Source organism: Aristolochia californica, unplaced genomic scaffold (assembly GCF_029961685.1).
Source record: "Aristolochia californica isolate CCGP_79_NKW_82.1479 unplaced genomic scaffold, dmAriCali1.0.hap1 SCAF_5, whole genome shotgun sequence".
In the NCBI taxonomy this organism is placed as follows: Eukaryota; Viridiplantae; Streptophyta; class Magnoliopsida; order Piperales; family Aristolochiaceae; genus Aristolochia; species Aristolochia californica.
Genome location: NW_027182214.1, coordinates 5,729,909 through 5,746,456, shown reverse-complemented (window position 1 = coordinate 5,746,456; position 16,548 = coordinate 5,729,909). Strand labels below are relative to the sequence as shown.

At 36.0% G+C, this 16,548-nt stretch overlaps 2 protein-coding genes and 1 pseudogene across 2 annotated transcripts; 1 reads left to right on the top strand and 2 right to left on the bottom strand.

The window, feature by feature from the left end:
• Positions 1-2,174: 2,174 nt before the first annotated feature.
• Positions 2,175-4,459, bottom strand: LOC137965153 (protein IQ-DOMAIN 33-like; annotated as a pseudogene).
• Positions 3,903-5,756, bottom strand: LOC137966149 (uncharacterized). The gene is made up of 3 exons (XM_068812677.1): positions 5,224-5,756; positions 4,333-4,580; positions 3,903-3,988 (listed from the first exon to the last, which is right to left on the bottom strand). Exon 1 carries the CDS (start codon positions 5,612-5,614, stop codon positions 5,276-5,278), a length of 339 nt encoding a protein of 112 aa, XP_068668778.1. The 5' UTR covers positions 5,615-5,756; the 3' UTR covers positions 3,903-3,988; positions 4,333-4,580; positions 5,224-5,275.
• A 4,212-nt stretch (positions 5,757-9,968) lies between these two features.
• On the top strand, positions 9,969-10,565 carry LOC137965152 (MADS-box protein SVP-like). Its single transcript, XM_068811538.1, has 2 exons — positions 9,969-10,151; positions 10,200-10,565. The coding sequence occupies exons 1-2, from the start codon at positions 9,969-9,971 to the stop codon at positions 10,563-10,565; spliced, it is 549 nt and encodes a 182-aa protein (XP_068667639.1).
• Positions 10,566-16,548: the final 5,983 nt, after the last annotated feature.

The window sequence follows — 16,548 nt, the reverse complement described above, 5'->3', positions numbered from 1 at the left end:
AACAGGTTCCTCGCGCTTGGTTTGCAAAGTTCAGTTCCTCCATGATTCGTCTTGGCTTTGTTGCTTCAAACTATGATTCTGCCATGTTCATTCGTAAAAGTGTTGTGGGGCATATTGTGGTCCTTCTATATGTTGATGATATGATTGTGGCTGGTGATGATGAAGATGACATTGCAGACCTTAAACAACAACTTCATTCTCTCTTTTAAATGAAGGATCTTGGATATTTACGGTATTTTTTGGGTATTGAAGTTGCCTATTCTCCAGAAGGTTATATTTTGTCTCAATCACAATACATCTCTGAAGTGATCAATCGAGCAGGATTGACAGATGATCGGATTATGGACTCTCCCATTGAAGTTAATCATCGCCTTAGCCCTACTGATGGTGAATTGTTGTCTGATGTTACCCGATACAGAGAGGTAGTTGGGTCCCTGGTTTACGTGACGGTCACCTGTCCTAATATTACCTATGTTGTTCATGTGGTTAGTCAATTTGCTTCTGCCTCTCGTATCACTCATTGGACAGTTGTTCTCCGTATCTTATGTTACTTACGTGGCACTGTGCATCATGGCTTACTTTTGTCTTCCACCTCTGATTTGGTTCTCACTGGTTATTCTGATGCTGGTTGGGCTGGTGATCCGACAGATTGAAAATCGACTACTGGGTATTGTATCTTCCTTGGTAATTCTTTGGTGGCTTGGAAGAGTACGAAACAATCCATTGTCTCTTCCTCTTCTGCCGAGGTAGAATATCGGGCTATGGCAACCACTGCTGCTGAGTTAATTTGATTTCGCCGCTTACTTGAAGAACTTGGCTTTCCTCAACTGTCTGCTACCCCTATGTTTTGTGATAATCAAAGTGTCATTCAGATTGTCAAGAATCTTGTTTTTCATGAGCGTACGAAGCATATTGAGATTGATTGTCATTTTGTGTGGCATTACTATTTACATGGCTCTCTCACCTTGCCCCATGTTTCCTCCACATCTCAACTTGCTGATGTCTTCACCAAATCGCATACAACTCCTCGTTTTCATCATCTCATAAGCAAACTTATGGTACTTGCCCCTTCATAAGTTTGAGGGGGGGTGTTAATGTAAATTTGTGTATGTAAAGGGGCATACTTGTCTTTTTCGTTTGTCCAAGGGTATACTTGTAAATTCCCCTTTTCCTCTTCCTTTTCGAATAGGGTTTCTGATGAACCCATCAGCTACTTTATATTTTTCGAGATTCTGAGTTTCATAAGGAAAAACTCTCTGAAATCAGAGAGATTTACATGATTTGTTTAAAATGAAATTATTTAAACATGTTTCAAAATAATAAATAATTTTAACATTTTTTAATTTATAAATAATTTTTATAAATATTTAGTTACTTAACATAATTTATCAATATAAATGATAAAAATTAATTAATTTTACAATATCCGCATTTTTAGTTTTTTAATAGCCAAATTCTCTCTCACAAATATGAAATCAAATAAATTGTTAAAATCCTAAATTTATATAAATAAAAAAGAGGTTATTTTACATAAAGTTACTATGATAGATTTAATTTTTATAAGATAAACTAAGATAAATTTTAACTTTTTTAAACTAATAAATAAATACATTAAATTTAGATTTTTTAATTTAATTAAATATATAAATTAAGAGTACCGTGAGCTCTTTCTAGCGTACGAAAGCGTAAAATTCATAAAAGCACTTTGAATCAAAAGGCACATGCAGATAAAAATAAAATCTTAGTTTATTTTAGATAGTTTGATTTGTTTAAATTAATAAATAATTTTAACAAGTTTTAAATTTATTAATTTTTATAAATAATTAGTTATTTAAAACGATTAATCAATATAAATGAAAAAAAAAATCTTAATTTTATAATATCCGTATTTTTAATTTTTTAATAGCTAAATTCTCTCTCACAAATTTGAAATCAAATATATTGTTAAAATCCTTAATTTATATAAATAAAAAAATATTGTTAAAATTACTTAATTTACTAGGTGCAGCTAATGTCATTAGGAGTATATGACCATCTTAGGCGCTCGTCCACACAATTAATCTTAGGATTTCACTGTGAATAGTTCGTGAAAGAACCCAAAAGTCTCCAAGAAATGGTAAATGCAGATGGTTTCTACTTATTTAAACAGACCTTTCTCAAGATTCAATCCCCCATCATTTCGTATTAAAGGGTAAGAAGCACTGGTTAGCAATTCTTCCTTCCTTGAATTAACTTCTTAAGCTCAATATTTTTAACATCTATCAGTAAATGGAGTACTAAAGAGATCTAGTTTGCTTCTGTCCTGAGATGCATCAACATAAGTCCAGACATATCTTATACACTGATTAATAACTGATTTCCAGGAAAGCAGATGAAGGGACTCACCAACAACATGTTTTGTCATAATCTTTCATGGAGAGTCAGTGAGTATACTGTATTAAGTGATATTGACTTCAGTAGAGACACTCCAGCAACCATTCGATGCAAATATAAGTTTGTCAAAGTATAATATGTGAGAACCAAGGAGTGCAGCTACTGTACCTTGGTTGGCGCTGTTGTGTGTTGGCAACTTGGCACTGTCTTTCGTCTTGACACAGTTCTTGCTGCTTTGAGCCTGTTTGTACAGTGGTCCATGTCCATCATTACTGGTTTCTCCATTTACTATCACACCATCCAGTCCAACTGTTATTTCATTGGATCCGCAGCTCTCCTTTTCTTCTCCTCCCACATCATCTTTCTTCTTGGTATTGAAGGAAGCTTGATGACTGTAGTGAGTTGCTTCTTAGATCTTCAACAGAGGATTCTGGCTGGCAGGTTGCCATCCACCTCTCTAACCAGCTCCATCCCCAAGTTGGGTTGCCTGGAGTCTGATTGGGCTTGTTTCTTTTTGGATGTACAGGTTCTTAGCTGTCAACAAGTAGAACATTTGGATACTTGAGTCTTTACTCCGAACATACAGGAATTAGAGTCGATAAGTCGAAAATAAACAGATCAGTGTCCTTGAGAAACCTAGACTTACCTGTTGTGAAAATGCATAAGCCAATGCTCTCTCACGCCTTGTTGTTGCCTCCTGCCTGTGTTGGATTCTTAACTTTGCTATATTGCTACTCACTGTGCTGTCGTTCCATTCTTCCTTTGCATGGCATCATTCAAGGTGAACAATTTTTCTAAAAATTCAATTTTCTTTTCGTTCATTTGTTTTTGACAATCACGCTAGTCTGAGTTGAAATACCAATTCCAAACAAGTTATATAATTCTATCAGCTTTCAAGTATTTTACCATCTGCTATTCTGGGCCTTAAATCTATTAGATTGAACTAACTCTTACTCAATTGGTCATCTTCTCCTACCTGTTAATTTATTACGTATTGGATATAAATAAAAAAATTCTATTAGACAGAACTATTCGATGGAGACAATTCCAAGTTATGGCTACTTCTAGAGTGGCAATTTCAAAAGTACCATCAGCTTACCTATCGGCAGTTCCTATCTGTTAGATCCCAATATATGTGTTGACAACTTGTTTATATGCCTACTACAGAAATCAGATTTCTCATTTCCTAGTATGATTGCTTATGTTATGAGTTCACTTCAATTTACCCAAGTATTATTTAAGAGGAATAGAGACTGAACTTTTCATAATTAAATGATAGTTTTACATGTGGTTCGACAAAATTTTGATGTCATACTATGAAATATACATGCAGAACTTTCCCTTTAAGGTCTCAAGCAGGCAGTGTAGTTTCAATTTACATGTACATGTCAGTTTCAAGTGAGAAGAGTTGGCATGTGTAATACCTTCTGCTTGGAGATTTGGGTTTTGGACTTCTGATGTACTCGAGGATGAAAAGGGGCAGTTTCATGTATTTTTCAGTTGAAGCACCAGTTTCGACTTCAACTGATGTGCCTCCAGACTCGGTGAATGGTTTGCTTTCTTCACTACTCTCCCTTTTACAGAACCCTCTGGTTTCTTGGAACTGACGCCTGGCCTGATAGAAAGACAGCAGCAAAATGGCTTTTCAGAATCACCCAAGTAAAGTCACTAAAAAGAAACCCTTGACTTGAAAATCCAACAAGATCAGTTAGCCTCATTGTGGATAGGTGAAACTCTGAAAGTCTTGAGTCAGCCACTTCTTAAGGGCATGCCTCTTGATGTTAGACCATCAGAATTTCTTTTCCAAGAGGCTATTTCTTTCAGCATGACTGTCAACCAATTGCCCAATTTAAGAATCATGCTGCATAATTTCTATTGGATTACATCATTTATGATGCTAATACCTAGATGGCTTTTGTAGCTATTAGTAGATACAATGTTTAGGAAGCATAAGCAAACCAGAATGCCGACTGGATAACTATAGCTGCATCATCTTTCTGTGAGCATCATGCTTGGTTGACGTCTTCTCTTTCTGTAATTTGTTCTTCATAAGATTCAGACTGTATTTCTTGATGAATTTCTTCATCCTTTATTGGCTCTGTTGTGAGTTGCCTCGGAACTCCTTACAGAAGCAGAATCCTCCCCTGCAAGAACTGAATTTACTTCGTCCACTCCCAACTCTTCTTGTCCATCGCAATGCTCTTAATCTGCTAAAATCAAATAAATATCACTCTATTTAACATAAAAATGTGCCAAGTAACAAAGTCTACAATGTCAGAAAATCTTCGGTCATATGAAGTCAAAAACTACAGAAACAGGACAAATGCTCCAAAAGTTCGGTATAGACCTCACAGTTAGAAACAGCCGGATGATTAAATTCTTGACTCATTTTCGTAAGATTTACCGGGCAAAACTACACAAAAATGCGACTCTTCTTACAGCCATACGGTTTAACTTGCTGAAACCGTTGTATTTCAAAACCGTTGTGTCTGTTAGGACAGCAAAGACGATAATTACCTGGATTCAGTTTATGCCCCGAGATTACGATTACAACCCTGAGATTATTAAAACCAAATCTCTTGTGCAAGATCCCGTCAGTTATTATCCGGATTTTATCAACGGTTTCAAGCTACTGCAAGACAACTCATTTCCTACTGCCTTCCTAGATTTTTTATCACACAAAATATATGAAATAAACGGTAAAGAAATCAGTTGATCTGCTATGTTATTTCTTTAACAGAGAGAAATTTTCAGCGAGAGCAGAGAAAGAAAAAAAGTTAAAAGAATGGGGATGGGAAAGAGAAAGCTGGAGATGAAGAAGATTGAGAATCGACAAGCTTTGCAAGTCACCTTCTCCAAGCGGAAGAAGGGACTGTTCAAGAAAGCTGAGCAACTCTCCCTTCTAACCGGCGCTTCCGTCTTCGTCGTTGCCTTCTCTCCCGCCGGCAGGCCCTTTGTCTTCGGAGACGAGGGTTTGTTGCAGCGCTATCTCGAAGGCGAGACGAACATCCCAAAGGCGGTGGAAGACGAAGATCCCTTTGTCTCCTTGGACAACATCGACTTGGAGCAATGCACCCTTGATGAGCTCGAGCTTTTGATCGCCAATATGCAGGAGGAAGAAGCCACGATACTGGAGCTCGCGGACGAATTGAATGCGACCATGCCGGCCTCTGGGCAGCAGTTGACGTTGGAGGCTGCACCTGCTGCTGTAATTGACGGAGTGGAGGCTACCCAACTGCATCAGGATCTTGAGATATTTCTTATGGACACCGAAGAAGAAGGAAATACCTCGTCCGAGATTTCGCTACCATCGGAAGATTTCTTTAATGATTTGCCGCCACTGGATGTCTCCGACGAAGATTTCTTTAATGATTTGCCGCCACTGGATGTCTCCGACTACTACCTGGATTCATTCCTGCGTTGATGTTGGGTTTTTTTAATTTTTATACTGTTTGGTTGCTCACCATTTCTGGATTCTGGCACTGTATTTCTGGTGTTTCACACGTTTGGTTTTTTATTATGTACAGAGATGATTCTAATTAATTGACTCCCAAAACTCTCTTTGGGATTGAATAATAATTCTTGCTCATTTTCACCCTTTGCTTCTTCTTTACTGCATTTACTTCATGGCTGCTTGTGTATTGGGAGTGGATGTAGGTTTCTATAAATTTCTTGCCCGTCAGGAGACTAAGAAGAGATGTAAATTAGTTTATATTTTTCTTATATCAAAGGTAGAAGACGATTATTAACCCTAAAACCTGTCCAAAAACCTAAAGTACAACACTAGAAATTGAATCAAAATGGACACCAGAATTAATCGACATATCTTGCATAAATTAAAACTTGTATAGGTACAGGGAAAGATTAATCTTGCTGACTAATAACTTGTGGGCAGTCCTCTTCTACATAATTGCACATTTTATTTATTTTATTCACTTTAGGTCTAACAAATAAAGATTAATTAATCTCTACGCATTTCTTAGTAGTAGTGCTGACGTGTCTAGGCAATACATGTATCACTGCAGTGTCTATGTATTCATTAACTGGTTGACCAGAAGAAATCATGTAGCCATCCTTGAATTTCATGGATTTGGCACGATGGGCACCTCACCATCGCAGTTGTAAAAAAATTGATGTTTTTCTCATTTCAGACGTGTTAAAAAATATACAATAAATTGCTGAAAAGATAGGAGATAGAGTTTCCATCATCCGGACATCAAACTTGACAAATGGTTAATTAGTGGTTGCATTAGTCTAGAAAAACAAATGTCATTCTAAACATATTGTTATTTCATTAAAACTTTTTTATTTCGAAAGACTATATATCTATCTATTTCTAGCTATATATACATATTATCTAATCTAATATATACGTTAATGGAACAGGAGTCAAGTTTTTCTCATAAACTAGCCGAGATGGCAAATGCTCCCTGCCCCCTCAGCCTCTTAAACAAACGAGAGTCGAAAGATAAGAGGAAGAGAAACTCGTAGAGAAAATCGATATCGTTAGATGGAAATCCATATTTTGGCACTATCTTCCTCCAAGAATCTCGATGCATGTCCAAAGGTGAATGAGGATTTTTACAGTAGAACGCTCTATGGAGGAGCAAATGAAGATAAAGACATCTCATGACATCAGTAATCCTCAATCCCCTTTTATTCTGGTAGCATATGCCAAATATTTTGCTAGCTGCTAGGATTTTTTCGATCGAGGTGTGCAATCAAGCAAGCTCGAGCAATTCCATTCTTGCCTAACTGCTGCCAAGACTTTACTTTGCTGGTAATTTTTCCATTTGCGGCCTTATTTCAGCTACAATTTGCATGACAAAGGAGTCTTGGGACTTGGCTCATTGTAGCATGGATTATTGTACAGTAGAATGCTCATTGCGAGTTTCTTCGTCCCTCTTCTTTTCATCTTTCTTTTGTTTGTAAGACTAAAGGGAGCTCTTAGATTTGACAAAGATTCAATTATTGAATGAATAAAGATAATTATCAAGTGATTTTTTGGGATTTCCTTTAAAGTTCAAAAGGCTGAAGAGAAAAAGAAACAGGGAACCAAGGCAGCAAAGCAAGAGAAATGTATGGAGTAGGATATTTTGAAGTTAGAAGACTTTCTTTCGCCTATTTTATGTTCTCTATGTTCCTTAATGATTTTGTTACGCAACTTGTATTCGACATAAAGGAGAGAAATTTTCACAACAAAGTATGAGAGGATGAATTGAACCACATTTTACATTGATTTAAGAGTGGTATTTATACACAATTTATAACAGAAACCTCTTCATCCAAAGGGTACAAAACATCCAACCAATGTCTACAAACTTCATAAAGTTGTATATGGTCTCAAACAGGCTCCATGGGCTTGGTATCATAAACTGCATCAATTTCATGTGGGTTCAGGTTTCAAGAATTTTCACTCTCATACTTCCCTATTTACTCTCAATAATGGCAAGCATGTTTCGTTTCTATTGGTGTATGTCAACAATGTTATCATTACTGGTAATAGTGATGATCGTATTTCTCTTGAGCAAGATCCTTTCAGTTATTATCCGGATTTTATCCAGGCTCAAACAAGCTACTGCAAAACAACTCATTTCCCATCCAAAAACCTAAAGTAAACCACTAGAAATTGAATCAAAATGGACATCAGAATTAATCGACCTATCTTTCACAAATTAAAACTTGTATAGGTACTGGGAAAGATTAATCTTGCTGACTAATAACTTGTGGGCAATCCTCTTCTACATAATTGCTCATTTTATTCACTTTAGGTCGAACAAGTGAAGATTATTTAATCTCTATACATTTCTTAGTAGTGGTGCTGACGTGTCTAGGCAATACATGTATGACTACAGTGTCTATGTATTCATTAACTGGTTGACCAGAAGAAATCATGTAGCCATCCTTGAATTTCATAGATTTGGCACGATAGGCACCTCACCATCGCAGTTGTAAATAATTGAAGTTTTTTCTCATTTCAGACGTGTTAGACAATATACCATAAATTGCTAAAAGGATAGGAGATAGAGTTTCCATCATCCGGACATCAAACTTGACAAATGGTTAATTAGTGGTTGCATTAGTCTAGAAAAACAAATGTCATTCTAAAGTAAACCAAGGGTCATATTGTTATTTCGTTAAAACCTTTTTATTTTGAAAGACTATATATCTATCTATTTCTAGCTATATATCCATATTATCTAATCTAATATATACGTTAATGGAACAGGGGTCAAGTTTTTCTCAGAAACTAGCTGAGATGGCAAATGCTCCCTGCCCCCTCAGCCTCTTAAACAAACTGGAGTCGAAAGATAAAAGGAAGAGAAGCTCGTAGAGAAAATCGATATCGTTAGACGGAAATCCATATTTTGGCACTATCTTCCTCAACGAATCTCGATGCATGTCCAAAGGTGAATGAGGATTTTTATAGTAGAACGCTCTACGGAGGAGCAAATGAAGATAAAGACATCTCATGACATCAGTAATCCTCAATCCCCTTTAATTCTGGTAGCATATGCCAAATATTTTGCTAGCTACTAGGATATTTTCGATCGAGGCGCGCAGTCAAGCAAGCTCGAGCAATTCGACTCTTGCCTAACTGCTGCCAAGACTTTACTTTGCTGGTAATTTTTCCATTTGCGGCCTGATTTCAGCTACAATTTCCATGACAAAGGAGTCTTGGGACTTGGCTCACTGTAGCATGGATTATTGTACAGTAGAATGCTCATTGTGAGTTCCTTCGTCCCTCTTCTTTTCATCTTTCTTTTGTTTGTAAGACTGAAGGGAGCTCTTAGATTTGACAACGATTCAATTATTGAATGAATAAAGACAATTATCAGGTGATTTTTTGGGATTTCCTTTAAAGTTCAAAAGGCTGAACAGAAAAAGAAACAGGGAACCAAGGTAGCAAAGCAAGAGAAATGTACGGAGTAGGATATTTTGAAGTAAGAAGACTTTCTTTCGCCTCTCTTTATGTTCTCTTTTTTCCATAATGATTTTGTTATGCAACTTGTATTCGACATAAAGGAGAGAAATTTTCACAACAAAGTATGAGAGGTTGAATTGAACCACATTTTACATTGATTTAAGAGTAGTATTTATACACAATTTATAACAGAAATCTCTTCATCCAAAGGGTACAAAACATCCAACCTATGTCTACAAACTTCATAAAGTTGTATATGGTCTCAAATAGGCTCCATGGGTTTGGTATCATAAACTGCATCAATTTCTTGTGGGTTCAGGTTTCAAGAATTTTCACTCTCATACTTCCCTATTTACTCTCAATACTGGCAAGCATGTTCTGTTTCTATTGGTGTATGTCAACAATATTATCATTATTGGTAATAGTGATGATCATATTTCTCTTGAGCAAGATCCTGTCAGTTATTATCCGGATTTTATCAAGGCTCACACAAGCTACAGCAAGGCAACTCATTTCCTAATGAAAGACAACCCGGCTTCCTAGATTTTTTATCAGACAAAATAAATGAAATAAACAGTAAATTTTTTTTTCTGTCTTTGTAAAGAAATCAGTTGTTTCTTTAACAGAGAGAAATTTTCAGCGAGTGCAGAGAAAGAAAAAAAGTTAAAGAATGGGGATGGGAAAGAGAAAGCTGGAGATGAAGAAGATTGAGAATCGACAAGCTTCGCAAGTCACCTTCTCCAAGCGGAAGAAGGGACTGTTCAAGAAAGCTAAGCAACTCTCCCTTCTAATCGGCGCTTCCATCCTCGTCGTTCCCTTCTCTCCCACCGGCAAGCGCTTTGTCTTCGGAGATGTGGGTTTGTTGTAGCGCTATCTCGAAGGCGAGACGAACATCCCATAGGCGGTGGAAGACGAAGATCCCTTTGTCTCCTTGGACAACATCGACTTGGAGCAATGCACCCTTGATGAGCTCGAAGTTTTGATTGCCAATCTGGAGGAGGAAGAAGCCACGATACTAGAGCTAGCAGACGAATTGAATGCTACCAAGCCGGCCTCTGGGCAGCAGTTGACGTTGGAGGCTGCACCTGCTGTTGTAATTGACGAAGTGGAGGCTACCCAACTGCATCACGATCTTGAGATATTTCTTATGGATACCAAAGAAGTAGGAATTACCTCATTCGAGATTTCGCTACCATCGGAAGATTTCTTTATTGATTTTCCGCCACTGGATGTCTCCGACTACTACCTGGATTCATTCCTGCGTTGATGTTGGTTTTGTTTAATTTTATACTGTTTGATTCCTCACCATTTCTGGGTTCTGGCACTGTACTTCTGTGTTTGACACATTTGGTTTTTTATTCTTTAGAGGGATGATTATACCTTATTCTAATTGATTGACTCTCAAAACTCTCTTTGGGATTCAATAATAATTCTTGCTCATTTTCGGGAAATTTTCTCCCTCTTTCACCGTTTACTTCCTCTTTACTACATTTACTTCATGGTGGCTTGTGTATTGGGTGTGGATGAAGGTTTCTGTAAATCTCTTGCCCGTCTGGAGACTAGAAGAGATGTAAATTAGTTTATATTTTTGTTAAATCAAAGGTTGAAGACGATTATTAACCCTAAAACCGATCCAAAAATCTAAAGTCCAACACTAGAAATTGCATCGAAATGGACACCAAAAAGAATCGACCTATCTTGCACAAATTAAAACTTGTATAGGTATTGGGAAAGATCTGGACAACCAAATGATCCCGGTTCTGAATCCGAGACAGTCACCGGATTCAGATTGCAGGACCCCTATTGAGGAGAACCGAGAACTTAATCCTTCGCACTTGTAAACAACAATTGATGTTTTTTCTCATTTCAGACGTTTCAGAAAATATACAATAAATTTCAGAAAATCCAGGAGATAAGAGTTTACATCTTCCGGACATCAACTGTGGCAAATGGTTAATAAGTGGTTGCATTAGACTAGAAAAAAAAAGACAATGTAAAGTTGAAGAAATTTTTGTACAAAAAGGATTTTTTTTTCTTTTTTCTCCTTGAACAGATGAGAATGCCTTCATGGTAGCTGCAGCTTCTACCAAATAACAAAGACATGGCATTGGTGTTATACAGAGTGTCATAAAGACCAAAAACCCTGGGTTTGGGTTTTGGGTGGGTGAAGAAAACACCCATATCTATTCAGACACCCACTCTGAATAATCTCCTTAACTCCACCATCACGAGCATGATGAGGTGCATAAATGAAAATTGGTCAATGGATCTCCTTGAGGAACTCCCTCAAAATTTTCAAGATGTAATTTTTACTGTCTTTGGACATACATTAAGGAATTCCTACGAGGTGAGGATACGAGACCTCACCATGTCACAGAGAGGACATGGAAATAGTGACTCATGTTTTGAATCCCAAGAAGGGAACCTTCTCTCGGCTCACCATAACTGATATTTTCTGGTTGATGACTATCTTCTAGAGGGTCACTCTGGATTATGGATATTTCATGGCCAATAGGATGGACGATGTAGTTGTTAACTCAAAGGCGGGCAATCTACTATTCGCACAAGAGATTACCATCACCCTTCTCCAAAGTGGCATAGACCTCTCGAATGAGGTTTCTATGGACATGACCAGGAAGATGTCCATAAGAGAAATCAAAGTTGGAAATTTTTGGATTTGTCAAGTGGTGTGGATAGTGGATTCATTAAGAAAATATACCCAAGGAGAAAACCCCACAATAAGCCACTTCCAGAGACGAGATGAGTCTCGAGCCTCTCGAGGAACAATAAGAATTTGCAAAGGGGAAAAGAATGGAAGAGGGTGCATCATCGTCTACTGATCATCTCTCTACTCTTGCAGAAGTCATCAATGATGTTCGGCTTACTCAAGTAACAATTGTTTCCCGCTATGACAAGACGACACAGCTGCAAATGATGGAGCAGCAGTTTGACATCATCCTCAGTCGACTTCCGCCTTCATCCTAGTTGACCATAGGATCTACCCTTTTTTTTTCCTCCCGTGTACATAATTATACTTATATGGTTTTTGTTTGATACTTGCACACATTTTGTAATCATTGGAACTTCTTTCTAGCGTACTACAGCGTAAAATTCATAAAAGCACTTTGAATCAAAAGGCACATGCAGATAAAAATAAATTCTTAGTTTATTTTAGATAGTTTGATTTTTTATAATAAAATAATTTAACATGTTTTAAATTAATAAATAATTTAAAAATGTTTTTAATTTATTAATAGTTTTATAAATAATTATTTATTTAACATAATTTATCATTATAAATGATAAAAATTACTTAATTTTATAATAACCGCATTTTTAATTTTTTTAATAGCTAAATTCTCTCTCACAAATTTGAAATCAAATAAATTGTTAAAATTCTTAATTTATATAAATAAAAAGATGTTATTTTACATAAAATTACTATGATAGATTTAATTTTTATAACATAAACTAAGATAAATTTAAAAATTTTTAAACAAATAAATAAATACATTAAATTAAGATTTTTTATTTTAATTCAATATATAAATTAGGAGTATCGAGAGTTCTTTCTAGCGAAAGAAAGCATAAAATTCACAAAAGCACTTTGAATAAAAAGGCACATGCACAAAAAAATAAAATCTTAGTTTATTTTAGATAGTTTCATTTGTTTAAAATAAAATAATTTTAACATGTTTTAAATTAATAAATAATTTTTACAAGTTTTAAATTTATTAATAATTTTTATTTCCCCGTCTAGCTGTTAACCTTCTTTCAATTGGCAAACTTACTGATTTGGGTCTTATCATTACCTTTGCTTCTGATCATTGTCTTATACAGGATCGCAAGTCCAGGAGGCAGATTGGGATAGGCCATAGAAAAGGTGGTCTTTACTTGCTTGATGACTTAAAATTGCTAGTATCTCTACAGGTGTCTAGTTTGTCAGTTCAATCCATGTTGCAAGATTTACTTTCTATAAATAATCATTTTTACTTATGGCATACTCGTTTAGGACATGTTTCTGCTTCTCGTTTACAATTTATGATCACACACAATATGTTGGATTCTACTATTAAATATTCCCCTCTTAGTGATTGTGTTGGTTGTAATCTTAGAAAACAATGCCATTTACCTTTTACATTAAGTCACTCGGTTACTTCTTCTCCTGGTGATCTTGTTCACTCTGATGTTTTGGGCCCTGCACCTGTATCCACTAAAGGTGGGACTCGCTTTTATGCATTGCTTGTCGATGATTTCACTCGTTTCTCTTGGATATTTCTTATGCATCGAAAATCATATTTTTATTCTATTTATGTTCAATTTTGTGCTATGGTGCGAACCCATTTTTCCACTCACATTAAAAATTTTTGCTCTGATTCGGGTGGTGAATATATGTCATCTTTATTGAATGATTTTCTGAAGTCTGAGGGCACTATTCATCAGATGTCTTGTCCTTATGCACCTCAGCAGAATGGTGTTGCAGAACGTAAACATCATAATCTTGTTGAAACCGCTCGCTCTTTACTGCTCCATGCCTCTGTCCCTTCTGAATTTTGAGGGGAAACCCTTCATACTGCCACTTATTTGATTAATCGTATTCCTTCATTTGTTTTTGGCAGTATCTCCCCTTTTGAATGGCTGTATGGTGTTCGTCCTACCTATGAGCACTTGCGTGTCTTTGGCTATGCGTGCTTTGTCTTATTACCCCCTTCCTGTCGCACTAAATTGTCTGCCAAATCTGCATTATGTGTGTTTCTTGGTTATGGTTTTGGTCAAAAAGGATACCGATGTTACCATCCTGAGTCTAGTAGACTTTTTGTTTCTCGCAATGTTAAGTTCTTGGAACAGTTATGTTACTTTCAGATTCCCTTGTCTACTCCTGGTTTGCATGATACAGAATTGTTACACATTGATCCCTTTGTATCTGATGAGTCCCATGATGACCAGTTAATCACTCACCATCCATCCACTGATTCACCCCTCCATCCGGAGGTTTCCTCTAGTCTGCCTTCACAACAATCACTTGCAGGTACTGACTTACCTTCTCCCATGGCGCCTCTCCCTCTCGACTCTCTGGACTCTGGTGATCCGCATCTTGCCACCCTCTTGTTTCCACTTGTGTCTGACGTCCCCCACAGATGGTGAGTGAGTTATTTAACATAATTTATCAATATAAATGATAAAAATTACTTAATTTTATAATATCCGTATTTTTAATTTTTTAATAGCTAAATTCTCTCCCACAAATTTGAAATCAAATATATCGTTAAAATCCTTAATTTATTTAAATACAAAAGAGGTTATTTTACATAAAACTATTCTGATAGATTTAATTTTTATAAGAAAAACTCAGATAAATATTAACATTTTTAAACTAATAAAAAATACATTAAATCAAGATTTTTTAATTTAATTAAATATATAAATTAAGAGTACCGAGAGTTCTTTCTTGGGTACGAAATAGTAAAATCCACCAAAGCACTTTGAATCAAAAGGCACATGCAGATAAAAAGAAGAAACTTGGTTTATTTTAGATAGTTTGATTTGTTTAAAATAAAATAATTTTAACATGTTTTAAATATTAAATATTTTTTACATGTTTTTAATTTATTAATAATTTTTAGTAATAATTAGTTATTTAACATAATTTATCAATATAAATGACAAAAATTACTTAATTGTATAATATCCGTATTTTTAATTTTTTAATAGCTTAATTCTCTCTCACAAATTTAAAATCAAATATATTGTTAAAATCCTTAATTTATATAAATACAAAAGAGGTTATTTTACATAAAACTACTCTGATAGATTTAATTTTAATAAGATAAACTAAGATAAATATTAAATTTTTTAAACTAATAAATAAATATGTTAGATTAAGATTTTTTGATTTAATTAAATATATAAATTAAGAGTACCGAGAGTTCTTTCTAGTGTACGAAAGCGTAAAATTCACAAAAGCACTTTGAATCAAAAGGCACATGCAGATAAAAATAAAATTTTAGTTCATTTTAGATTGTTTGAATTGTTTAGAATAAAAAATTTTAGTTGGAAAAGACTTGTGGGATTACATTGATGGACAAAGCACTGCTCTGAACCTACATCCACTGACTTCATCGAAGAACATAAGAAGTGGTTGACTAAAAATGAAAAAATCATCACTTGGATCAACAACTCCGTGGATCCGTCTATCAGTTTGCAACTTTTGAAGTATGAGACTACAAAAGAAATATGGGACTATTTGGAAACTCTGTATGAACAGACAAACTTGGCTGAAGAAACATGGTTGAGGTCTTTGGGTGGGCTTTCTTCCAGTAAAACATCATCACCTGATATGTCACAAGTACTTGTTTCTAGAACACACTCTCATACTCCTCAGTCATCAGGGGGCATACTTGGTTCTGGAACACACTCTCATACTCATCAGTCATTAGGGAAGCCTAAAGTGCCAGTTCCACAAGATGAATATCCCTACTGTCATGGTAAAGGTCATTGGAAACACTAGTGCCCCTCATTGCAAAGCAACAATAAAAATCAAGGCAATTTCAAACCTACACAACATCATGCCTCTAGTCTTCAACATCAAGGCCATTTCAATTCTGCACCACATCATACATTTAGTTGTCCACTACCACATAGAGGTTTTCGTCCATCTGCTGCCATTGGTTCTTTGGATTATTCAGATGCACCATCTACACCAGCTCCCCCCAGCATTCTACGCCTGATCTCTCATCATTAGCTGTCGAGCTCACTCGCATTCTTGGCAAGTCCTCTGCTCCCAGTACTCAATTTGCATCCCATGCAGGTATGTCTTGTTTGGCTGGCTCCAGTGACACTCACAAATGAATCTTAGATTCTGGAGCCACACACCAAATGACACCCCATTTGTCTCTTTTGAATGATTGTGTTAAGCCTTCTCACCCAGTTAACATCCAAGCTGCTAATGGCTCTCCCATGCCACTAGCCTCGGTTGGAATTGTCACTCACCCTACTTGGTCTTTGTCTGATGTTTTCTATGTTCCCCATCTAGATGTTAACCTTCTTTCAATTGGCCAACTTACTGATTTAGGTCTTACCATTACCTTTGCTTCTGATCATTGTCTTATACAGGGTCGCAAGTTCGGGAGGTAGATTGGGATAGGCCATAGAGAAGGTGGTCTTTACTTGCTTGATGACTTAAAATTGCCAATATCTCTGCAGGTGTCTAGTTTGTCAGTTCAATCCATGTTGCAAGATTTACTTTCTAT